This window comes from Pristis pectinata, chromosome 34, assembly GCF_009764475.1.
Source record: "Pristis pectinata isolate sPriPec2 chromosome 34, sPriPec2.1.pri, whole genome shotgun sequence".
NCBI classification, from domain to species: domain Eukaryota; kingdom Metazoa; phylum Chordata; class Chondrichthyes; order Rhinopristiformes; family Pristidae; genus Pristis; species Pristis pectinata.
The window spans coordinates 12,045,837-12,071,494 of NC_067438.1; the positions used below are offsets into that span (position 1 = coordinate 12,045,837).

Consider the following 25,658-nt stretch of genomic DNA (forward strand, 5'->3'; position numbering starts at 1 on the left):
AGCCCACATTCGCTGTACTGTTCCTGGGCTTAGTGATGAGCTTCGTTGAAACAAGATTGATCTTAACTCGCTTGTCAGTTCAGGGGTAATTAGGAATGGACAATAAATGCTGGCAGACCAGTGATGAGGGCAGGCATGGTAGTGTAGCGGTTATTGTAATGCTATTACAGAGCCAGTGACCCAGGTTCGATTCTGGTCGCTGCCTGTAAGGAGTATGTACGTTCTCCCTGTGTGTCTGCGTGGGTTTCCTCCGGGTGCTTCGGTTTCCTCCCACGTTCTAAAGACGTATGGGTTAGGAAGTTGTGGGCGTGCTATGTTGGTGCCAGAAGCGTGGCGACACTTGTGGTCTGCCCTCAGAACACTCTACGCAAAAGATGCATTTCACTGTATGTTTTGATGTGACTCATAAAGGTATCTCGTCTCACACCTCATCTCACGTCCTCACTCCAAAAGCAAGTGAAAGCACAGTCATGGAGTCACACAGCACAGAAACAGGCCTTTGGTCCACCATGATCCCTCGTTACTCCCACTTACCAGCACTTGGGCTACAGCCCACCGTTCCTTGACAATTCAAGTACGTTATCTCCCAGTTGCCTCCTCCTCAATCAAGCAGAAGCTCTCCGTGCAGGTAAATTTATCAGAAAATCATCTCAATCCTAAGTAATCCCAACTGAATGCACTCAAGTCTTTTTCCCCCAAGCAAAGGGAACCAAAAAACTGGAGGGCATAGGTTTAAGGTGAGAGGGAAAAGATTTAACAGGGACCCGAGGGGCAAAGGGTGGTCGGTATATGGAACGAGCTGCCAGAGGAAGTGGTTGAGGCAGGTACAATAACAACGTTTAAAAGACGCATGAAGTTTGGAGGGATATGGGCCAAACGCGGGCAAATGGGACTAGCTTAGATGGGCACCTGAGTCAGAATGGATGAGTTGGGCCGAAGGGCCTGTTTCCATACTGTGTAACTCTATGACACTGCGATCATTCCAGATTGGAGGTGAGATATAGATAGGAACCAAGTTCTGTGTATGTTTGTATGAAGAACACAGTGTGGGAAGATATAGAAATGTGCTGAACTCTGCAATTTAAATCTTTTTTTCCTCAGGTTCCCTCAGGAGCGAGTATGACTTGTTCCACTCCGGATTTGAAGCTGGTGAGGATAACTTGGGACCCACAGACTCTCCCACAGATGGGGCTGGAATGGTTGGTGGGTCGGGTGTGTGCTTTGTGAGGTGGTGCATCCCTTCTGCTGCTTCTGTCCACTCTTGATCCACGGACTCGAGGTTCCCAATCCCATCCCGAATGCTCCTTCTCCACGCTGAGTGGTCATAGGCCTGACATTCCCAGGAATCAGCGGGGAATGTTGCATTTCTTCAAGGAGGTTCTGGGCACATCCTTGAACGCGTTCCTCCATCCGCCTGGGAATCTCGTTCTGCGCTCTGCAGAGGGAGTGTGGTGTTGAGGATGTAAATGACGTGTCCGTCGAGCCCATGCCAGCGGTCCCGTTAGAGTCACAGAGTCATTTGCCATTCCTCGGCCCACTTACCCCGCTGATGAAGATCCCCCTGTGATCTTTGATAACCTCTTCAGTGTCTGCGGTACCACCATAGTGTCGTTCAAAAAGGGATCTCAGGGGGAATACTCTCTCCAAGCATGGACAGGGCACGGAACACGGGACACCGCACAGAACATGGGACAGGGCACGGAACATGAGACACCACACGGAACACGGGACACCGCACAGAACATGGGACAGGGCACAGAACACAGGACAGGGCACAGGTTAAAGGATTCAGAACAGAACACGGATACTGTACAGATCATGGGACACAGCATAGGTTAAGGGACATGGTACAGAACATGGGACACGACACAGAATGTGGGATGCGGCACAGACTGTGGATATAGGAGGGTGTGTGGGGGAGGTGAGGTGGGAGGTGAACAGCACCAACATACACAGTCGGGGCTGAATGGCCTGACAGGTGCTTTAGGTTCTGTACCCAGAGAAACACTGCTGCACGGGGCAGGCAAGGTAACAGGACGAAGGTGGCAGGAAGCAGACTGACTGTCCCTGGAGGTGAGACAGCAAAGGCCAGGAGACTGAAGGTGTAGTGGCTGCGGGGACGGGTCTCTCTGTGGGGATGAACCTCTCTGTGTGGGGACGGGCCTCTCTGTGGGGACGGGCGTCTCTCTGTGGGGGACGGGCCTCTCTGTGGGGATGAACCTCTCTGTGTGGGGATGGGCCTCTCTGTGGGGGACAGGCCTGTGGGGACGGGCCTCTCTGTGGGGATGAACCTCTCTGTGGGGACGGGCCTCTCTCTGTGGGGGACGGGCCTCTCTCTGTGGGGGACGGGCCTCTCTCTGTGAGGACACCGACTTGGGCTGAAGCAGCAGCAGAAGCTTGGTTCAGATGTCAGGTCTGACTTTATTTGGATACAGTGCGGTGGGAATACATTCCGTGCGGGACAGAAGCAGCCAGGGAGCATCCGGGAGCCTCACCCCTTCCTGGGGCCTCGCCGAGAGGGATGTGGGATGTCCGCGGTTCCGGCACCTTCAATCCATCCAGCGGGAGAAGCCAGGGATTGCCACCTGAAACAGGGATCGGAGACGTGGTCGGTGGTGTAAGGCGAAGAACAGGGAGCAGGAGTTGGCTGGATGTCTCGTCGGACCGCTCCGCCTCCCCCCCACCACACCCCCCCCCCCCCAACACCCAGCGTCTCGCCGCGTCCCCTCGCACACCCGCCCGGGACAGGTCGGAGGACAGAGGTCCCTCTGCTCGTCCTAGGGTCACCATATACCTCCCCCCACCGCACACCACCTGTAGGGGCATATAATAGGCGGGCTTCACTGCCCTACTCCCCCACCCTCCCCTCCCCTCCACCTCATGTCCCCTCCCCACCTTCCTCTTCTCCGTCTCCTCCCCCCTTCCCTCCCTCACCCACCCATTTGCTCCCCCACCTTCTCCCCTCCCCTCCTTCCCATTCCCCCACCTCTTCCCCTCCTCTCCCTCACCCTCCCATTTCCTCACCGCCATCTCACCCTCCCCTCCTCTCCTCTCTCCTCCCCCACCCTCCTAATCCTTCCCCACCATCTCCCCTCCCCTCCTCCACCCTCCCATTCAGTCCCTCTCCTTCCCTGTGTGGGTTGGGTCAGTGGTCCCAGTGCTAGCCCACACCGGCTGGATCACCCTGGTAGTCACTGACCACCAATGGCCCTGATTGCAAAATAAATATCCCTCCTTATCTCTGTAACCTCCCCTTCCCACCAACCCTCTGAGACAGCCTCATACAGCCACTGGGCCACACAGCACAGAAACAGGCCCTTCAGCCCAACATACTAATCCCATTTTCCGGCACTTGGTCTGTATCTTGCTCTGGTCTCCTCATAATGCGTAGCTCCCTCCAACGTTGGTGCAGCTTTGGACTGGGACCGGGTTCCTTCTGTCTGAACCAGCAAGCGTCCAGCGAGACACAGCCCTTCAACGATAAAAACAAAGCACGGTGAGCTCACAGGACGGAGAGTGGAAAACGCCGGAAACACTCAGAAGGTTAGCAGCACTTGCGGAATGAGGAACACTCCTTCCACCAATGGGGAAGGTTCTTCAACATCCACCAGTGGTAACTGGTAAATTGGTTTATTATTGTCACATGTACCGAGGTACAGTGAAAATCTTCGTTTTGCATGCCATCCATACAGGTCATTTCAAAACATCAGTGCATCGAGGTAGTACAAGGGAAAAGCAATCTTAGATAGACACACGAATGATAGAAAAATAGGGGGCTATGTGGGAGGGAAGGTTAGATAGATCTTAGAGCAGGACAAAATGTCTGCACAACATTGTGGGCCGAAGGGCCTGTACTGTGCTGTAGTGTTCAATGTTCTATAGAATGCAGAAAAAAAGTGTTACAGTTACAGAGAAAGTGCAGTGCAGGCAGACAATAAGGTGCAAGGGCCATGATAAGGTAAATTGTGAGGTCAAGGGTTCACTTTATCGTACAAGAGGTCCATTCAAGAGTCTTATAACAGCAGGACAGAAGCCGTCCTTACCCTGGTGGAGCCCCATCTGCCGGTCCCCCGCAAAACCGCCTGTGGAACTCTGAACAGTTTTGTCTCTGGTTTTCTTCAGAGTCGAAAATCAGCGAGTTACTTGGCCCAACCCGTCCATGTCGACCGAGTTGTCTACTTGAACTAGTCCCATTTCCCTGTGTTTGGCCCATATCCCTCTAAACCTTTCCTCCCCATGTAACTGTCCTAATGCCTCTTAAACATTATAATTGAACCCGCCTCTACCACTTCCTCTGGCAGCTCATTCCATATACGCACCACCCTCTGGGTGAAAAAGTTGCCCCTCAGGTCCCTTTTCAACCTTTCCCCTCTCACCTTAAACCTCTGCTCTCTAGTTTTAGACTCCCCTACCCTGGGAAAAAGACCGTGATCATTCAGCTTATCTATGCCTCTTGTGATATTTTAAACCTCTATAACGTCACCCCTCAGCCTCCTACACTCCTCGGTAAACAGTCCCGGTTTATCCAGTCTTTCCTTATAACTCATGCCCTCCAGCCCTGGAATCTTTCCTGCACCCTTTCCCATTAAATAATGTCCTTCCTATAGCTGGGCGACCAGAACTGCACACAGTACTCCAAGTGCGGTCTCACCAACACTTAGGTGTGCTGTAACATGACGTCGGAACTCTTGTGCAGTGTCCTGACCGATGATGGCAAGCATGACAAATGCCTTCTTTGCCATCCTGTCTACCTGTGTCACCTCTTTCAGGGAACCATGTACCTGTAATTCTGGGTCTCTCTGTTCTACAGTACTCTCCAGGGCCCTGCCATTTACTGTGTAAGTCCTGCCCTGGTTTAACTTACCAAAGTACAACACCTTGCGCTTGGAGTTCGATTCTATCTGCAATTCTCTGACCCACTGCCCAAGTTGGTCTAGATCCCGTTGTAAACTTCCCTGTCCACTACACCGCCAGTTACTATGGTCTGCTGACCGCGCATTCCCGCAGCCTTGCTGTTAGTTGCAACACATTACACAGAAACCTGATCCTAACTGCTAATCAACCCATTTAGTCTCTCCCTATCAGAGAAATTCCCTCTGTTCTACCCGCCTTCTCTTCTGAAAACTAACTTTTTTGTCTCTTCCCCAGCCCTTGAGTCAGCAGTAAGGAAAACAAATCCAATGTCAGCATTCATTTCGAGAGGACTCGAATATAAAAGCAAGGATGTAATGCTGAGGCTTTATAAGGCGTTGGTCAGACCACATTTGGAGTATTGTGAGCAGTTTTGGGCCCCATATCTAAGGAAGGATGTGCTGGCATTGGAGAGGGTCCAGAGGAGGTTCACAAGTGATCCTGGGGATGAAAAGGTTAACGTGTGAGGAGCATTTGATGTCTCTGGGCCTGTACTCAATGGAGTTCAGAAGGATGAGGGGGGGTCTCATTGAAACCTATCGGATACTGAAAGGCCTGGAGAGAGTGAACGTGGAGAGGATGTTTCCATCAGTGGGAGAGTCTAGGACCAGAGGGCACAGACTCAGAATAAAGGGACGTCCCTTTAGAACTGAGATGAGGAGGAATTTCTTCAGCCAGAGGGTGGTGAATCTGTGGAATTAATTCCCACAGAAGGCTGTGGAGGCCAAGACATTGGGTGTATTTAAGGCAGATGTTGATAGGTTCTTGATTGGTGAGGGGGTAAGGGTTACAGGGAGAAGGTGGGAGAATGAGGTTGGAAAGAAAAATCAGCCATGATTGAATGGAGGATCAGACTCGATGGGCTGAATGGCCTAATTCTGCTCCTATGTCGAATTAAGGGTCTTGGACCTGAAATAGTGACTGTTTCTCTCTCCACAGATGCTGCCCGACCTGCAGCATGTTTCCAACAGGTTGTTTTTATTTCAGATTTCCAGCATCTGCCGTGTTTGAATACAAAATCAATTGCCTGGGTTTCCCTTCGTGCCAACACCAACAACTGGAAACAACGGTTCCCCGTCCATAACCGGAGCAGGGGAGCAGGCCCAATTACCCCCACTTGAGCCCCTGCGACCATCAAGTTGACTTACCATTCTCCTCAGACACACTGAGGGCTTGGACCTCCCAAGACTCAGGGGGATGAACATCAGTCACGAACCTGAAAGGCAGACGGTGAAACGACAATAAATATTAGGGTGCACAGTCGCACGTACAGAGCTGGAGTCAGTCCTCTTGACCCCTCAAGCCTGCCCTGCCTTTCAATGGTAATTTTGCACAGTGCTGAGGGTGATGTGTCGCTTTAAGCCTGGTCTCCCTCCAAGGACTGTGGCCTGTAACAATACCTCTAAGAAGTTCCAGAGGCAGTCTTGAACTTAGGCTTGGATTGGGCTTCTTGATAATATAAGATTTCTTTATTAGTCACATGTACATCGAAACACCCAGTGAAACGCATCTTTTGCGTAGAGTGTTCTGGGGGCAGCCCGCAAGTGTCGCCACACTTCCGGCGCCAACATAGCATGCCCACAACTTCCTAACCCGTACGCCTTTGGAATGTGGGAGGAAACCGGAGCACCCGGAGGAAACCCACGCAGACATGGGGAGAACGTACAAACTCCTTACAGACAGCGGCCGGAATTGAACCCGGGTTGCTGGTGCTGTAAAGGGTTACGCTAACCGCGACACTACGGACATCGCTACCGGCTGCTGGTGTTAGTCATGCACACATTCAATATCATCACGTCTGATCTGGCTGTGTTAACGACACTGCAGTCCTGCCTACCCAGAGTAAACTTTCACCCCCTGCTTCGCTAGATCCTTTCCCCCCCACCCCCCCCCCCCACAGATGCTGCTCGACCCAATGAGCTCCCCCAGCGGTTTTCTTATTGCTCCAGATTCCAGCATCTGAAGTCCCCTTAGAACACAGGAGGTCGAGGGGTGACCTTGTAGAGGTGTATAAAATCATGAGGGGCGTAGATAGGGTGAATGTGCACAGTCTTCTTCTCTGGGTTGGCGAATCAAGAATGAGAGAGAGTAGGTTTAGGGTGAGAGGGGAAAGGTGTAATAGGAACTTAGAACATAGAACATTACAGCACAGTACAGGCCCTTCGGCCCACAATGTTGTGCCGACATTTTATCCTGTTCTAAGATCTATCTAACCCTTCCCTCCCACATAGCCCCCTATTTTTCTATCATTCATGTGTCTATCTAAGAGTCTCTTAAATGTCCCTAATGTATCTGCCCCCACAACCTCTGCCGGCAGTGTGTTCCACACACCCACCACTCTCTGTGTAAAAAACTTACCCCTGACATCCCCCTTATACCTTCCTCCAATCACCTTAAAATTATGTCCCCTCGTGTTAGCCATTGTCGCCCTGGGAAAAAGTCCCTGACTGTCCACTCGATCTATGTCTCTTATCACCTTGTACACCTTGAGAGGGTCTTGAGAGACCCTTGAGAGGGAAATTTTGTGTGGTGGTGGGTATGTGGAACGAGCTGCCAGAGGAAGTGGTTGAGGCAGGTACAATAACAACATTTAAAAGACACTCGGACAGGTATGTGGTAGGAAAGGTTTAGAGGGATATTGGCCAAACATGGGCAAATGGGACCAGCTTAGATGGGCATCTTGGTCGGCATGGACCAGTTGGGCCGAAGGACCTGTTTTCGTGCTGTATGAGTCTACTGTACCTGAAGGTTTTGTTCACTGAAGTTACATCCAGCTTCCACATTGAGCTTTCACTGAAGGTAGGTTGCACTGGGTCAACTATGCAGTGGGGAGAAAACAGAGAGGTGTAATGGTTGAGTAACTGAGTTCAACCTCTGCCAGTTCTGCATAAACTCTTCTGCGCCAGCTCCCCATCACCCATTGAGTCTACGCCACCTCCTGGAGTAATCCCACTCCCCCATTAATGTTTGCTATTGTCCATTCTCCCATCAACTCCCTCCCCCCCCCCAGATCCTACCACTTACCTACACACTGGGAGCAATTCACAGCCCCTTTCCAAGTGGCGCAGCAGGTAGAGCCGCCGCCTCTCAGCTCCAGTGACCCCGGTTCGATCCCGATCTCCGGCGCTGTGTGTGTGTGTATGTGTGTGTGTGTGTGTGTGTGTGTGTGTGTGTGTGTGTGTGTGTGCATGTGTGTGTGTGTGCACGTGTAGTTTCAACGTTCTCCCTGTGACCACGTGGGTCCCCCCCCCCCCCCCGGGTGCTCCGGTTTCCTCCCACATCCCAAAGAGGTGCCTGTTGTTAGGTTAGTTTTCCAGTGTAAATTGCCCCCAGTGCGTAGGTGAGGGGTAGAGTCTGGGGGGGTGAGGGCCTTGGGGGGAATTTGAGAGGAAATAAGGTGTAGAAAAATAAATGGGAATGGGACTGATAGGATTGCCCGAGAGCTGGCATAGTCTTGATGGGCTGAATGGTCTCCTTTTGGTCCAATGAGATATGAGCAATACATTTTCTGCCACATTGCCCTTGGTATAGCATTGTTTTCTATGCAGTCAAGCGAACTTTCTAACCAGGTCAATAGAGAAAAATCAGTGCAAGAACTTATTTTGCAAAGAGTTTATCCAAAATTACCATTGTCTCTGTGCGGTCCTGAGTCCTTTGGTCTGATAGTCACCAGCGCCTGTCCACTGTCTGGGGGTGAGAGATATTTGACATTATTATATTTGAAATTATTCTGCCTTGACCTTACTTAGAACGATTCTCCCAATTCGCTTCGGCTTGGCACCTGTCAGGACAGAATCAAGTGAGAAAGAGGTAGCCGAGTGACGCAGCTAGTGGAGCAACTGCCTCCACAGCTCCAAAAACCCAGGTTCAATCCCGACCTCTGGTCCTGTCTGTGTGGAGTTTGCACATTCCAGAGAAAAGTGATGGGTTAATGAGATTGCATCTATCTGATGGGCTGAATGGCTTTCTTCCATTTCACAAGGAAATTATGGAAACATACGAAAAGGGGTGGTTTCACACGATCTGCCCTTTCTATACCCTCATAATTTTGTACATCTCCCTCAGCCACCTCCATTCCAAAGGAACCAAGCCAGTCTCTCCTCAGGCACGGTAGTGTAGCGGTTAGCGTAAAGCTTTACAGCGCCAGCGACCCGGGTTCAATTCCTGCCGCTGTCCGTAAGGAGTTTGTATGTTCTCCCCGTGTCTGCGTGGGTTTCCTCCGGGTGCTCCAGTTTCCTCCCACATTCCAAAGACGTAGGGGTTAGGAAGTTGTGGGCATGCTATGTTGATGCTGGAAGTGTGGCGACACTTGCGGGCTGCCCCCCAGAACACTCTACGCAAAAGATGCATTTCACTGTTTGTCTCGATGTACATGTGACTAATAAAGAAATCTTATCTATCTTATCTCGTAACTGAAACACTCCATCCCAGGCAACATCCTGGTGAATCTCCTCTGTGCAACCACCTCCTTCCTGTAGTGTGCCAACACAGTACTCCAGCTGTCACCGAATTAATATTTCATAATCGTCTGCCCTAACCTCATACTCTGTGCCCCAGCTAATAAAGGCAAGCTTCCCATATGTGGTCTTCACCACCTTACCTATCTGTATAGCCTCCTTCAAGGATCCTTGGACTTGTACACCAAGGTTACTTTTTCCCTCAGTAGCTCCAAGGGTTATATCATTCATTGTCATAGAGTCACAGAGCAATATGGCATGGATACAGGCCCTTTGGCCCAACCAGTCCATGCTGACCACGGTGCCCACCCACCTAGTACCAATTTCATGTGTTCGGCCCATATCCCTCCAAGCCCCGCCCCTCCATGTACCTGTCCAAGTGCTTCTTAAATGATACTGTTGTACCTGCCTCACCCACTTCCTCTGGCAGCTCGTTCCATACACTCACCACCCTCTGGGTGAAAAAGTTGCCCCTCGGGTCCCTTTTAAATCTTTCCCCTCTCACCTTAAACCCATGCCCCCTAGTTTAGGACTCCCGTACCCTGGGGAAAAGACTGTCCATCTTATCTATGCCATTATGTAGATCCTACCCTTAGCAGTCCTCCCAAATCTTACTGCAGATCTTTCATGATTAAATTCTATCTGCCATTTCTCTGCCCATCTTCCACTTCATTCATATTGTTCTGTGGCTGAAAATTACTCTGCTGAAGTCCCCACACCATCAGGTTCAGGAACAGCTACTTCCCTTCAACCATCAGGTTCTTGAACCAACCTGCACAACCCTAACCCCACCTCAGCAACAGAACACTACGGACCACCTCTTGCACTGCCGTGGACTTGTCTCTGACTGTGTTTTTACACGACTGTCTGGTTTTGCTCCGTCTTTTTCTTCAGTCTTGTATAATCTATGTATATTTTATATTTTGTGTGTTGTCTGAATCTATGTGCCTGTGATGCTGTTGCAAACAGGTTTATCATTTGTATCTGTACCTCACCGTACTTGTGCATAGGACAATAAAATCAACTCGACTCATTATTTACAACACCAGTAATCTTTATGTCATCTGCCAATTTACGAATCATACCTCCCGAATTAATATCCAGATAATTAAATGTAAGTAACAACAGGAAGGGTTGGGGGGTATGGTGGTGTAGCGGTTAGTGTAACGTTTCACAGCGCCAGCGACCCGGGTTTGATTCCGGCCACTGTCTGCAAGGAGTTTGTAAATTCTCCCCGTGACTGCGTGGGTTTCCTCTGGGTGCTCCGGTTTCCTCCCACATTCCAAAGACGTATGGGTTAGGAAGTTATGGGCATGCTATGTTGGCACCAGAAGCGTGGCGACACTTGCAGGCTGCCCCCAGAACACTCTATGCAAAAGATGTATTTCACTGTGTGTTTCGATCTACATGTGACTAATAAAGAGATCTTATCTTATCTTATCTTATCTTATCTTATCTTATCCCTGTGGTACACCATTGGTCACAAGCTTCCAATCACACAAACAACCCTCCTCTCTCACCCTCTGTCACTTGACCAATTTTAGATCCAATTGGCCAAACAGCCCCGTTATCTCATATACTGTCGAATCTTGCCGAATTCTTAGATGCTCATTCTGTTGCATTGACATCATTACAACACAGGTTGCACATCAAAACATACCTCATTGGCTGTAAGCATTCCAAAGGGCATGGTATAAAAACAAGCCTTTCTTTCTTTCTCACACTCCAGGGCAAAGATTCACTTAAAAAAATGAAATATAAACTCTATCAACCTTTCTACTGAACCACAATCCCTCCCAGGCAAGGAGAAGAGGGAACACTTCCAAATGCAACAATACTCATCGCCTAGTCATGACAGTTTTCAGATCAGCACATCTGATCTTCTACTCATTTTCGTTCAACTGAATGTCCCAGTTATTCAGAAAACTTACCAGTTCTCCATGAAGGCCCCTGCATCCCCTCTGACTGTTCAACTGGTAGAAAAGAAGTATTAATTAGTAAGTTGCATCAAAACTATTTCTGATTTTTAATCGAAGATTTTTCCCCCAAATTGATCTCACAGTGAGTACACAACTCAGAACGAAAGCTAGTTTAGCATCTTGTCAATTAATTTTAAACTCTATATAAAAACCCAGTGTCTGTGTGTAACTGAGGGGTAGAATCTGGGGGAGTTGATGGGAATGTGGAGAGAATAACATAGGATTGGTGTAAGGTTAGTGGAAATGGGAGCTTGACGGTTGGCATGGACTAGTTGGGATGAAGGGTCTGTTTCCGTGCTGTATCTCCCTGTGACTTTATAGGGCAAGAAGCTGCAGGGAGTAATGGACTCAGCCAATACATCACGGGCACATCCCTCCCCACCATCGGGAGTATCTACAGGAGGCGCTGCCTCAAAAAGGCAACATCCATCATCAAAGATCCCGACCATCCATGCCATGCCATCTTCTCGCAGCTACCATCGGGCAGGAGGTACAGAAGCCTGAAGTCCCCACACCACCAGGTTCAGGAACAGCTACTTCCCTTCAACCATTCAGTTCTTGAACCAACCGGCACAACCCTAATCACTACCTCAGTATAGCAACACTGTGACCACTTTGATCACTTTGCACTAAAAAGGATTTTGGTTTTTTTTATTAATTGTGTTCTTTCTTGTAAAAATTGTGTTTATATTTTTCTTGTGAGTGCTGACGATGCTCTGTGCCTGTGATGCTGCTGCATGTAAGTTTTTCATTGCATTTGTGCACACATGGACTTGTGCACATGATGATAAATTCGACTTTGACTTTGAAGTACTCATCTATAGTAATCCCACTTACCAGCAACTACTTGGTAGCCTTCTATGCCTTGCCAATTCAAATACTTAGCGTAATGCTATTACAGTTCCAGAGACCCGGGTTCAATTCCCGCCACTGTCTGTAAGGAGTTTGTACGTTCTCCCCGTGACTGCGTGGGTTTCCTCTGGGTGCTCCGGTTTCCTCCCACATTCCAAAGACGTACGGGTTAGGAAGTTGTGGGCGTGCTATGTTGGCGCTGGAAGCGTGGCGACACTTGTGGGCTGCCCCCAGAACACTCTACACAAAAGATGCATTTCACTGTGTGTTTTGATGTACGTGTGACTAATAAAGAAATCTTATCTTCCTGAATTTGTGGCCTAACCAATGCTTTATAAAGTTGTGCCACAACCTCCCTGCTCTTAGCTTCTAGTGGGCATCGTTGCCATTTTGTGTATCAATTTCAGATTTTCCACATGTAGAATATTTTACTTTCGTTTCAGTGACACTGTTCTTAAAAAGCTCTGTTACCAGATGGATTTGGTAAAAATTTCATCATCGGTTTATTACTGGCTACGTTTAGTGATGGAGTCACTAACAATTCATTCTCAGGTAGATTTGGTGTTGGTGACATCAACGACCTATGAAATGTTGAGTCATTAACCTTCCCTTACTGTGTGGCTCTGGAGATAGTGTCATAAGGTCAGAGAAGAAGATTAGTCCGGAATCCTTGAAAACACTCGCAGTGTTGTTCCCACTTCCAGACGATAAACCGATATCAGTGGAATTCAGATCTTCAAACACCTGAGTCAAACAAAGAACAGATTATTTGCATTGTTGCTCCTGATGGGTTAATGTGTGGTGAGTTTCACACACGGGCAGGGTATAGAGCACTCTCTCCACCCAGGAGAATTCTAACACAACCCCCCTGGTGGATAATGTGGAAGTCAACAAGAACTTTGCAATCCATTTAGAATAGTGATATCATATCTTCGACTTAATTTATTAAAACTTTGTGACATGTGCAGCTGACATCAGTTTAAAAAATACACTGGTGTGGTAACATTAGCTTGTTACAGAATCCAACATACCTTACTGGTCAGACCACTCCATGCCTCCAATTTCAGCAAAGCAGTTGGAGTGTTAAGAACGTGGTAAACAGCTTGATTACACTGGTTGTGTAGTGTGCTGTGCGGTGGGAAGTTATTTGATGCGTATGATAGTTAGGAGAACTTGTCCTTTCATCTGGGGTTGTGGACCATCTTCGAGAAGGTATGCTTACATTTGCTGCCATCGAGGCTTCATAACAGCAGAAGGGATGTGAGAGCACTGTTTTTACCTTTTTTTCTTCTTGAGAGCCCTTTGTAACCTGGATGGATTGAGCAGGCTTTGCCTTCCAACTGTAGTCATGGCCAGGTGGGTCCAAGTTATTGAAGCCTTACATTTGTCGTCACCAGGGATAGCGGAAGGGATGTGAGATCTGTTTTTGCCCGAATACTATAAATTGTTTGTTCTTTCCTATTACCAATTCCGTAATAAAATAATCCTCTTGAACATATTGATTGAATCAGAAACATATTGTAATAAATCAGCAGTTTACAATCCCCTCTCCACACACAGCACAGAAAACTAATGAACATGAACTCTTCACTCTGGGCTGGGTGTAAAATTAATATTCCTGAGCTTGCGGGTGGGGATTGAAGTTGATTGGCAGTGGAACTAAGAGCTACGTGAGGAAAAATGTTTCACACAGTGAGCAGTAGGGGTGTGGAGTGCAGGACACAGACATCACCAGCGAAGACCTCTGATCTCTGATTGATCCCTGAACGAGTAGATCAAGAATCAAGACTCCAGCTGCTTTGGTGGGGACGGAGGCATGTTGTTGTCTGACCAGTAAGGACGGCAGATTTCCTTTCCTGAAGGAAATGTTGGGTTTTGTAATAAGATAACAATTTCATGATGCAATCTTTTAAATTCCTTAATTCTTATTTAAATAGTCGCTTAAAATTCTTACTTGCTCTGGCGGGATTTGAACTCATGTTACTGAACTAATGAGCTTGTGGTGTCCACCGGCACAGACAGGCCCTCTAAGTAAGGAGAAGGACTCCTCACCTCAGTCTTACATAGAACTCCACAGCTCAGGAACAGGCCCTTCGGCCCATCATATCTTTGCTGACCATGATACCAAAGCAAACTAATCCCATCTGCCTGCCCATGATCCACATCCCTCCATTCCCTGTGCCTGTCTAAATGCTATCAAATCTGTTTCACCACTTCCCTCAGCAACACGTTCCAGGCACCTACCACTCTCTGTGTAAAAAAACTTGCCTCGGAAAGCTCCTTTAAACCTTCCCCCCTCTCACCTTAAAGCTATGCCCTCTAGCAGTTGAGATTTCTACCCTGGGGAAAAGACACTCTCTACCCCGTCCATACCTCTCATTATAAACTTCAATCGGGTCACCCCTCAGCCTCCAACGCTCCAGAGAAAACAATCCAAGTTTGTAGTTAATATTCTCTTAATGCTCTCTAATCCAGGCAATATCCTGGTGAACCACCTCTGCACCCTCTCCAAAGCCTCCACACCTTTCCTGTAGTGTGGCAACCAGAACCACACACAATACCCCAAATGTGGCCTAATCGAAGTTTTATACAGCTGTAACATGACTTCGCAACTGATGGATGGGGGGGCTATGTGGGAGGGAAGGGTTAGTTAGATTTTAGAGCAGGATAAAATGTCGGCACAACATCGTGGGCCGAAGGGCCTGTACTGTGCTGTAACGTTCTATGTTCTACATTCTAAACTCCCAGACCGATGAAGGCAAGCATGCCGTACGCCGCCTTTACCACCCTGGCTACCTGTGTTGCCACTTTCAGGGAGCTATGGACTTGGACCCCCAAGATCCCTCTGTACATCAATATTCCTGCTATTTACATAACTTTCCAGTTACATTTGACCTCCCAAAGTGCAACACCTCACACTCATCTGGATTAAACTCCATTCATACTTGCCCCCAGTTAAACTCCAACCCCAAGACTACGACCCGAGTTGGAGACTCTCCCTTCTTAATTCTCACTTCCTACTCTTTCATGCTCTCGTAATGCATTATACCCCTTTCGATGTGCTCGAAACTCCTCTGGGCATAAGGTCATTTTTCCAACTGATTGGAGTGGTGTGGTAGCACAGCGATGAGTGTTCTTGTCTGACGGCTGCCCCCTCCTGCCACTCCCCCCTACACTAGGGGCAATTAACATCAGCCTGCATGTCATTTGGATGCAGGAGGAATCAGGAGCAAGTGGGGGAAACCCACACGGGTTTACAAAAGGAGAGGTGTATTAATATTAATATTAATAAAAGGAGAGGTGTATTTCGCAAGGATAAATGTGCAAAGGATACAGCATTAAAGGTCAGTTTGCTTGAATGGAGGCTTGAAGTGGGGAAAGATGATGATGAGCAGTACTGAGGGCACTTCACTGCATGAGTAAGAGAATAATGGAACTTCCTCACTGCCTTTAGTTAATCAGCTTGTAGGACTCGAGGGTTCCCTTGCCTATAGTAGCGTTGGAGACAATCCAAGAGAGGCTCCCCAGGCTAATTCCTGGGATGAGAGGGATGTCCCATCAAGAGGTGCTTGGAATTTAGATAATGAGAGGGCTCGACGGGTGGATGTTGAGATGTCTCCACTAGTGGGAGAGTCTCAAATGAAGGGACATAAACTAGGGGCTGGTTACTTAAAACATAGAACATAGAACATTACAGCACAGTACAGGCCCTTCCGCCCATGATGTTGTGCCGACATTTTATCCTGCTCTAATATCTATCTATCTCTTCCCTGCCACATAGTCCCCTATTTTTCTATCGTTCATGTGTCTAAGAGTCTCTTAAGTGTCCCGAATGGATCTTCCCCCACAACCTCTGCCGGCAGTGCGTTCCACGCACCCACCACTCTCTGTGTAAAAAACTTACCTCTGACGTCCCCTTTATACCTTCCTCCAATCACCTTAAAATTATGCTCCCTCATGTTAGCCATTGTCGCCCTGGGAAAAAGTCTCTGACTGTCCACTCGATCTATGCCTCTTATCATCTTGTACACCTCGATCAAGTCACCTCTCATCCTTCTTCTCTCCAAAGACAAAAGCCCCAGCTTGCTCAACCTATCCTCATAAGACATGCTCTCCAATCCAGGCAGCATCCTGGTAAATCTCCTCTGCACCCTCTCTAAAGCTTTCACGTCCTTCCTATAATAAGGTGACCAGAACTGAACACAATACTCCAAGTGTGGTCTAACTGAGGAGTGTAGGAATTTCTTCTCCCAGAGGGGGTGAATCTCTGGAATTCTCTGCCCCTGAGGGAGGTGGAGGCTGGATCAATGGATATATTTATAGTGGAGACAGATAAATATTTGAAAGATTGAAGAATGGGTCAGCCGTGATCATATTGAATGTCTGGGGGGAGGGTTGAGGGGCCGAGTGGCCTACTCCTGCTCCTATTTTCCTGTGTTCTTGCGAGGGTCTGCAGGAAATCAAGCAGGATGATAGTTTAGAGATAGCGAGGGCAAGGTAAGTCTTCTCCTCACACTGAGAAGATGGATCTAGGTACAAAGAAAGATAAATGAGAGGTGTGGTGGGAACATGTCATAAGAAAGGCGAGCCAGCATCTTTACTTTCTTTGAAGGTTAGGGAGGTTCGGCTAATCACCAAACACTCTAACAGACTTCTACAGATGTAGTGTTGGAAGTGTCCTGACTGGTTGCATCATGGTCTGGGATGGCAATTTGAATGCTCAAGAACACAAGAAGCTGCAGAGAGTCGTGGACTCAGCCCAGTAGATCACGGGCACATCCCTCCCCACCATCGGTTGTACCTACAGGAGGCGCTGCCTCGAGAAGGCAACATCCATCATCAAAGATCTCCACCATCTGGGCCATGCCATCTCCTCGCAGCTACCATCAGGCAGGAGGTACAGGAGCCTGAAGTCCCCACACCACTAGGTTCAAAAACAGCTACTTTCCTTCAACCATTCAGTTCTTGAACCAACCGGCACAACCCTAATCACCACCTCAGTAACAGCAACTCTATGACAACTTCGATCACCTTGCACTAAAATGGACATTTTTTTTGTTCTAATTGTGTTTTCTTGTAAAAACTGTGTCTAATTTATGTTTAATTTATGTTTTTCTTGTGAATGCTGCTTATCTGATGCTTTGTGCCTGCAATGCTGCTGCAAGTAAGTTTTTCATTGCACCCGTGCACACCAGGACTTGTGCAGATGACAGTAAACTGGACCGTGACTTGTCCCATGGCAGTGAGTATTGAGGCCTGGGATTGTGCAGAGACCCTGTAAGCATAGAACAAGACCACCAGGGCCCGGGGAGGAAATGTTATTGTAAAGGATAGTTAGTCTGTTCCTATTCAGTACTCAATGTCTTAAACTCTCAGGCAGTGGTAGATGAGGCTGATAAGTAATAAATGTCAAGGCCATCCTTTGGTGTGGCATTTAGTATAAGAATTGGACAATCATGTTGCAGTGGACAGAACGTTGGTTCGGCTGCACTTGGAGTACTGTGTGCAGTTCTGGTCACCACACTCTGGGATGTGACTGCACTGGAGAGAAGACGGAGGAGATTCACCAGGATGTTGCCTGGACTGGAGGGCTTGAGATATCAGCAGAGACTGGATAGGCTGGGTCTGTTTTCCCTGAAGTGAAGGAGGTCGGGAGATGACCTGACAGAGGTTTAGAAAATTATGAGAGGCATAGGTAGAGTAGATAGCCAGTGTCTGTTTCCCAGGGCAGGGGTGTCTAAAACTAGAGGGCATGGGCTTAAGGTGATTGGGAGGAGGTTTAAAGGGGATCTGAGGGATAAAATTGTTCACACAAAGAATAGTTGGTATCAGGAATGAGCTGCCAGAGGAGGTGGTGGAGGCAGGAACAGTAATGACATTCAAGAGGCACCTGGACAGGTACTTGCATGAGCAGGGTACAGAGGGGTTTGGAATTAATGCAGGCGAGTGGGGTTAGTATAGACAGGCATGATGGTCAGCATAGACACAGTGGGCCGAAGGGCCTGTTTCTCTGCTGTACAAATGTTGTGACTCAAGGGGTTTGGGTAGCCGTATATTTTATAAGCTACGATAACCCATAGCTCGAAGGAAGAGCAGGAAGGTGAATAATCCACTTGTATCCTGACTGGGTGGAATTTTGTTCATTGACAACTTCCCCTTCATCCAAATCCACCATTTCAACAAAGGGTTCTGAGTACAACAAGTACTGACGGAAGGTACTTACCATCCTGGGGGTGATGGAGTCGCCGGCACAAAACGCTTTCAGCTGGACGTCTGTGGCTTGGATGAACAGCTTGGCCGGGCTATCCGACATAATTGACAGGAGAAGCTGGTGATGGGATCCTTCCTCGTGTACCGCGGAGTACACCTGAAACTGGGAGACACAATCCGATTGACACAGCAGTCGGCTTCTGAATGCGAATACTTGTACACCTACATTCCCCTACGACAAAGGCCATTCGGGCCATTGAGTCCATGCTGGCTCTTAGGGCGATCCCATTTCCCCACTTAATTTCCTGTACCCCATTCTCTCTCTCATCCCCTGATTCTCCCACTGTCCCACACACCAGGGAGCAATTTACAGTGACCAGTTGAGAGTGTGTGGTGAATGGGTTATAGTGAGGGCGGTGAATGGGTTATAGTGAGAGTAGTGAATGTATAACAGGGAAAATGTGTGTTAAGTGTGTTGTGTAAATATATGGCACACAGATTATGGTAAAATTGTGATAAATGGATTACAGTGCAAACTTGCGGTAAATAGATAATAGTGAATGTGGGTGGTGAACGGATGGTAAAGAACTTTCAGAACACAAGAGAATCGGTGCAGGAGTAGGCCACTCGGCCTCTCAGACCTGTCCTACCATTCGGTATGACCACAACTGATCGGCTGCAGGCCTCATCTCCTGCTCTGTGCCAGTTCCCCGTGACCCTCAATCCCCCAATGTACTTTGTCAGCTCCTTTCCATTACAACGCGGCCGTGTGGATGGGGAGTGTCCCACCTTGGTATCGCACAGACTCTCGGCCTCCAGTCGGACCGAGTCGGAGACGATCTCCCGCATGCCCTTCTCCTGCAGGACGTAATAGGCAACGATGCGGAAGTAAGGCACCATGGACCGAGTGATGACCAGCTGGAACGAGGCCTCTGATCTCCCCTCAATTCTCTGGAAGTCCAGCGTTTTGCCTTTGCCGAGGACCTTCGTGGGGCAACACACAAGAACAGTTGGTGCGCGTCCCCATGACAGAAGCTTCCCACCGCGACAGGGGCCGTGGTCCGTGCAGGACTTCAGCTCCCACCCCATCTGACACATTCCGGGCACCATGTCCGAGCAAGGCTGGGTTCAGCCTCGGAAGGATAGGGCCAATGATGTCCATTTGGCCCATCGTTCATGCTGGCCCCCAATCATTTCCGCTCCCTCCTCCCCATCTTTTTCAACCTCTGATGGCCGACATCAACTCCCCTGTCACCCGTCTACATCAGCGGGCAATTAACTCTCTATGACTTCATGACATTCCTGTCAAATCCACCCACCCCCCCACGTTAGGGGCAATGTACAGCGGCCAATTAATTCACGAGAATGACTCTCCATGTCTCCACAACACTCTTATCAACTCCCCCCCAGATTCGACCCCTCACTTGCACACTAGGGCCCAATTTACAGCGGCCAATTAACCCACCCACCCGCACGTCTTTGGGATGTGGAGTGGGGGGGAACCAGAGCACCCACAGGAGGGGATCCTATGCAGTCACAGGGAGAATGTGCAAACTCCACACACACACACACACACACACACACACACACACACACACACACACAGTGCCGGAGGTCGGGATCGAACCCGGGTCTCTCGCGCCGTGAGGCAGCAGCTCTACCCGCTGCGCCACTGAGCTGCCCAACATCTCCTCAAGAAGTGTGTCGTTAAATTTTGTCTGAGATCAGGCTGATGTAATATCCTGAGATGTTTTAAAGGAGCACTTCTGTTTGAATTTTGAACCACTCCAAAACTTTGCCCCAGTGTCTCAAATTGCACTGTCCCGTGCCAGCTCTGCCTTTGGAAAGTCTTTCCCAAGTTTTTTGAGTTCCTACATAACCTCTTCAGGCTACCCACCGATTAAGGACCACTTGCACACCGAAGGTTTTCATGAAAGTTTTGTAAACCAACCATGTAATAGTAGTAACGAATGCGATCAGTATCGAGCAGGCCTAGAGCCGTCAGGTTGACGGTGATGATATCTTCAGGAAACAGGAGGACATGAGGCACCTCGATGTGCAGGTACCTGCCGCTGTCAGACCGGTGTCTCTTCACCACTGCCTGCTTCTTTTCAAACCCAGTCATCGCATTTCCAACTCTGGCCTGGAAGGGAAGAGAGATAGGGTGAGCGTTGAAGGATTCGTGGATGGGCAGGATGGTACATCCGGAGGAGATACAAGACACTGGAACCCGGAGCGACAGACAATCTGCTGGAGGAACTCAGTGGGTCGAGCAGTATCCATGGGGGGAAAGAAATCGTCGATGTTTCAGGTTGAAACCCTGCATCAGGACTCCTTGAGACAGGGTTTCGACCTGAAACGTCGACGTCCTTTCCCCCCACGGATGCTGCTCGACCCGCTGAGTTTCTCCAGCATGTTGTATGGTACATCCAGCCTTCAAATAAAAACCGATGGGGTGGAATTTTGGGCTTGGGAAGCGGTGTAAAGGGAAGACGATACCAGCCACCCTGGTGTGTAAAACACGCGCTGGGTCAGGCAGCATCTGTGGAGAGAGAAACAGTTAATGTTTCAGGTCCAGGACCTGAGAAAGAGAGAAACAAGTTGGTCCAGACAGCAGAGAAGGTCATAGAGTCATACAGCATGGAAACAGGCCCTTTGGCCCAACTCATCCACGCTGACCAAGTTGCCTATCTCCCTCTAAACCCTTCCTATCCGTGTACCCGCCCAAATATCTTTTAAACATTGCAATTGTACCTGCCTCTGGCAGCTCGGTCCATATACCCACCACCCTCTGTGTGAAAAAGTTGCCCCTCAGGTCCCCTTTAAATCTTTCCCCTCTCACCTTAAACCTATGCCCCCTAGTTTTGGACTCCCCTACCCTGGGGAAAAGACTGTGATCATCCACCTTATCGATGCCCCTCATGATTTTATAAACCTCTATAAGGTCACGTCTCAGCCTCCTACGCTCCAGGGAAAAAAGGTCCCGCCCTGTCCAGCCTCTCCTTAAAACTCAAGCCCTCCAGTCCCTGTGAATCTTTTTTTGCGCCCCCCTTTCCCGTTATAAGTGAGATCGGGGGGAGGGGTGGAATGATAGGTGGAATAATGTGGTTGTTAGGGGGCATCGAAGGTCAGATTTAGTTCCTTCATCTACTGCAACATTGACAATGGTCAGTTCTCACGCAAGCAGAAAGAAAGAGCGAGTTATCTAAAGTTGGAGAATTGGGTACTGAGTCCAGGTGGTTACAAAATGCCCAGTCAGAAGATAAGGTGTTGTTCCTCAAGAGAAATAAAGGACTGTAGATGCTGGAATCCAGATGAAAAACACGATGATGCTGGAGGAACCCAGCAGGCCAGGCAGCATCCGTGGAGAAAAGCAGGCGGTCAACGTTTCGGGTCAGGACCCTTCTTCAGGACTAAAGGTAGGAAAAGGGGAAGCCCGATATACAGGGGGGAAAAGCAGAGCAGTGATAGTTGGACAGAAGAGGGGAGGCGGGGTGGGCACAGGGAGGTGATAGGTAGATGCAGGTAAGAGATAGTGATGGGCAGGTGTGGGGGAGGAAGGGAGGGCAGATCCACCGGGGGATGGGTCAAAGGAGAGAGAGGAAAACAATGTAGAAAAAAAGGCTAGAAAAGGGAAGAAGATAGTGGTGGGGGGGGGGGTGTTGTGGGAAAAGGGGGTGGGGATTACTTAAAGTGGGAGAATTCAATGTTCATGCCATTAGGCTGCAAGGTTCCAAGACGGAAAATGAGGGGCTGTTCCTCCAGCTTGCGCTTGGAATTCTCCCGGCACTGGAGGAGGCCGAGGACTGACATGTCAGTGATAGTGTGGGAAGGGGGAGTTGTTCCTCAAGCTCACATTGGGCATCATTGTCACAATGCAGGACAGAGAGTTCAGAGTGGGAGTGCGATGGGGAACTACAGTGACAGGCAGTGGGAAGTTCAGGGTCACTCCTGGGCACTGGAGTGGAGGTGTTCCGCAAAGTGGTCACTGCAATATAGAGGCGACCAAATTGTGAAGACGAAAGGCATTGGACTCTGGTGGAAGAAGTGATCTTCACTCTCATGTATATCCTACCCCAGGTTGCAGAGGATATAGAACATAGAATCATAGAACAGTACAGCACAATACAGGCCCGTCGGCCCACTATGTTGTGCTGACCTTTAAACCTCACCTAAGACTATCTAACTCCTTCCTCCTACATATCCCTCTATTTTAAATTCCTCCATATGCTTATCTAACAATCTCTTGAATTTGACCAATGTACCTGCCTCCACCACCACCCCAGGCAGCACATTCCATGCCCCAACCACTCTCTGGGTAAAAAACTTACTCTGATATCTCCCTTGAACTTCCCACCCATTACTTTAAAGCCATGTCCTCTTGTATTGAGCATTGGTGCCCTGGGAAAGTGGTCTGTCCACTCTATCTATTCCTCTTAATATTTTGTACACCTCTATCATGTCTCCCCTCATCCTCCTTCTCTCCAAAGAGTAAAGTCCCAGCTCCCTTAGTCTCTCCTCATAATGCATCCTCTCTAAACCAGGCAGCATCGTGGTAAATCTCCTCTGCACCCTTTCCAATGCTTCCACATCCTTCCTATAATGAGGCGACCAGAACTGAACACAATACTCCGTGTGGTCTAACCAGAGTTTTATAGAGCTGCATCATCACTTTGTGGCTCTTAAACTCGATCCCTCTTATAAAAGCTAACATCCCTTAAGTTTTCTTAACTACCCTGTCCACCTGTGAGGAAACTTTCAGGGATCTGTGGATATGGACCCCTAGATCCCTCTGCTCCTCCAAACTACCCAGAATCTTGCCATTAACTTTGTATTTGCCTTGGAGTTTGTCCTTCTAAAGTATACTACCTCACACTTCTTCAGATTGAACGCCATCTGCCACTTCTCAGCCCAGCTCTGCATCCTATCAATGTCCCTCTGCAATCTTCTACCATCCCCTACACATATAGACACAACATTACAGACACAACATTCACAAGAAAGACATAAATTAAACAATTTTTACAAGAAAGAACACAATTAGAACAAAAAGAAAGTACATTTTAGTGCAAAGCGGTCAAAGCTAAACTCTAGTGATTAGGGTTGTGCTGGTTGGTTCAAGATTCCCATCAATCCTGTGATCCCGAACACATTTCTATCTACAAGGGGTTGCAAAGCACACACCACAGAGGAAAATGGTCTCACCAACGCATTTAATAGCATACACGCAGGCTTGAGAAGTAGTTGTCAGGGTTTCATTGTGATAGCCTCTCCACCATTATCTCCAAGCCCTCATTGATGGTAGGTTAGTTGGGGTAACTTACTGTGACATTAATGTAGAGTGTATCCAGGGGAACGGTAAACGAAACGGCTACCTCGCCGAGCTGGTCGGTCAGTCCTTCAATGGACTCTTTAATTATCGTTTCCTTCAGGATGCTTACTTCTATGTGGAGTGAAACATTGATTGCGGGGGAGCCATTGGGATAGGTTACCGATACCTGTGAAACAGTGTAACACGAAGCTAAAGGTATCCTTCCAAGTGAGTGCGCAATTATCATGCCACGGAAGAAAGCTGATTGGTCCATCTAATTTGCTTCTTAGTTGGAGTAAAATTGATCCCATTGAGAACCTAGAACAGTACAGCACAGGGCTTTTGCTCCACAACGTTGTGCTGAACTAATTAAGCTAATGACACCTGATCCCTTCTGGCTGCACATGGTCCATACCCCTCCATTTGCTGCACATTCATCTGAGAGCCTCTTAAACGCCTCTATCGTATCTCCCTCCACCGCCACCCCTGGCGGCCCGTTCCAGACACACACCACTCTCTGGGTAAAAAAACTTGCCCGGCGCATCTCCCTTGAACTTTCCCCCCTCTCACCTAAATTGCGTGTTCTCTAGTATTAGATATTTCGACCCTGGGAAAAAGATTCTGACTGTCTACTCTGTCTGTGCCTCTCATTATTTTAGAAGCTTCCATCAGGTCTCCCCTCAGCTTCCAACACCCCAGTTTGTCCTCAGCCTCTCCTTATCGTTTATACTCTCTGATCCAGGCAGCATCCCGGTAAACCTCTTGTGCACCCTCTCCAAAGCCTCCACATCCTTCCTATAATAGGGAGACCAGAACTGAATGCAGTACCCCAGATGCAGCCTAACCAGAGTTTTATAGAACTGCAACGTAACTTCCTCGCTTTTGAACTCAAGTGCTTCGACTAATAAAGGCGAGCTTGCCATATGCATTCTTTACCTCCCTGTCGACCTGTCGTCACTTTCCGGGAGTTTCCTTTCTCTTTTCCTAGAACATTGCTCCCTATTTTCACATGGGGCTTACCCCAGGTGCTCCGGTTTCCTCCCACATCCCAAAGATGTTATGGTGGGTTGGCTGGCCACTAGTGTGGGGGAAGGGAAAGGCGAAGGGGGAGGGAATTAGGTGACAATAAGTAGGGGAATGGGATCGATGGGATTGCTGTGAGCTGGCACTGGTGGGCCAAATGGCCTTCTTCTATGCCATAGGAAGGTTTGAGAAACATCTCTGTTAAGTAAGATGCCCCATCAAACTACACATCTCACCAGCTGATCCGCCCTGTCTGCCGTCACACCTTGCCTAGTTTGTTTTTATCAGTCACTCGAGCGCTGTGGGCTTCACAAGGTGAGCCAGCATTTAACTGGCCCTCCCTCATTGCCCCTGAGAAGGTGGTGGTGAGCTGCCTTCTTGAACCACTGCAGGTGTGGGTACACCCACAGTGCTGTTTGGGAGGAAGTTCCAGGATTTTGACCAAGCGACGGTGAAGGAACGGGGGTATATTTCCGAGTCGGGATGGGGCGTGGCTCAGAGGTCAACTTCTGGGCGGTGGTGCTCCCCAGGCTTCTGCAGCCCTCGTCCTTCTCGCTGGTAGAGCTGGTGGGTTTGGAAGGTGCTGGCTGAGGAGACTTGGTGAGCTACTGCAGTGCGTCCTGTAGACGGTACAAACTGCCTCTACTGTGCGTTGGTGGAGAGAGTGAACGGTTGTGGATGGGGGAGCCTATCAAGAGGGCTGCTATGTCCTGTATGCTGTTGAGCTTCGAGTGTTGTTGAAGCTGCTCTCACCCAGGCAAGTGGGGAGCGTTCCCTCACACTCCTGACTTGATCCTTGCAGACGGTGGACAGGTTTTGGGGAGGTGAGTAACTCAGGATTCCCAGCCTCTGACCTGCTCTTGTAGCCACCCTGTGGATATGGCTCCTCCAGTTGCGTTTCTGGTCAGTGGTAAC

The 25,658-nt window shown here is 48.8% G+C and overlaps 1 protein-coding gene across 1 annotated transcript in view; it reads right to left on the reverse strand.

Annotated features, from left to right (window-relative positions):
* Window positions 1-2,401: 2,401 nt before the first annotated feature.
* Window positions 2,402-25,658, reverse strand: part of LOC127585878 (complement C3-like) — a 52,055-nt gene continuing 28,798 nt past the window's right edge. The window contains exons 12-22 of the mRNA XM_052043590.1: window positions 23,734-23,907; window positions 20,361-20,552; window positions 19,199-19,393; window positions 18,423-18,572; window positions 12,814-12,943; window positions 11,300-11,341; window positions 8,539-8,598; window positions 7,654-7,729; window positions 6,060-6,127; window positions 3,334-3,472; window positions 2,402-2,585 (exon numbers count right to left, since the gene is read on the reverse strand). Coding sequence (XP_051899550.1) covers window position 2,585; window positions 3,334-3,472; window positions 6,060-6,127; window positions 7,654-7,729; window positions 8,539-8,598; window positions 11,300-11,341; window positions 12,814-12,943; window positions 18,423-18,572; window positions 19,199-19,393; window positions 20,361-20,552; window positions 23,734-23,907 — 1,227 coding nt within the window. The 3' untranslated portion in view covers window positions 2,402-2,584. The remainder of the gene's footprint in view (window positions 2,586-3,333; window positions 3,473-6,059; window positions 6,128-7,653; window positions 7,730-8,538; window positions 8,599-11,299; window positions 11,342-12,813; window positions 12,944-18,422; window positions 18,573-19,198; window positions 19,394-20,360; window positions 20,553-23,733; window positions 23,908-25,658) is intronic.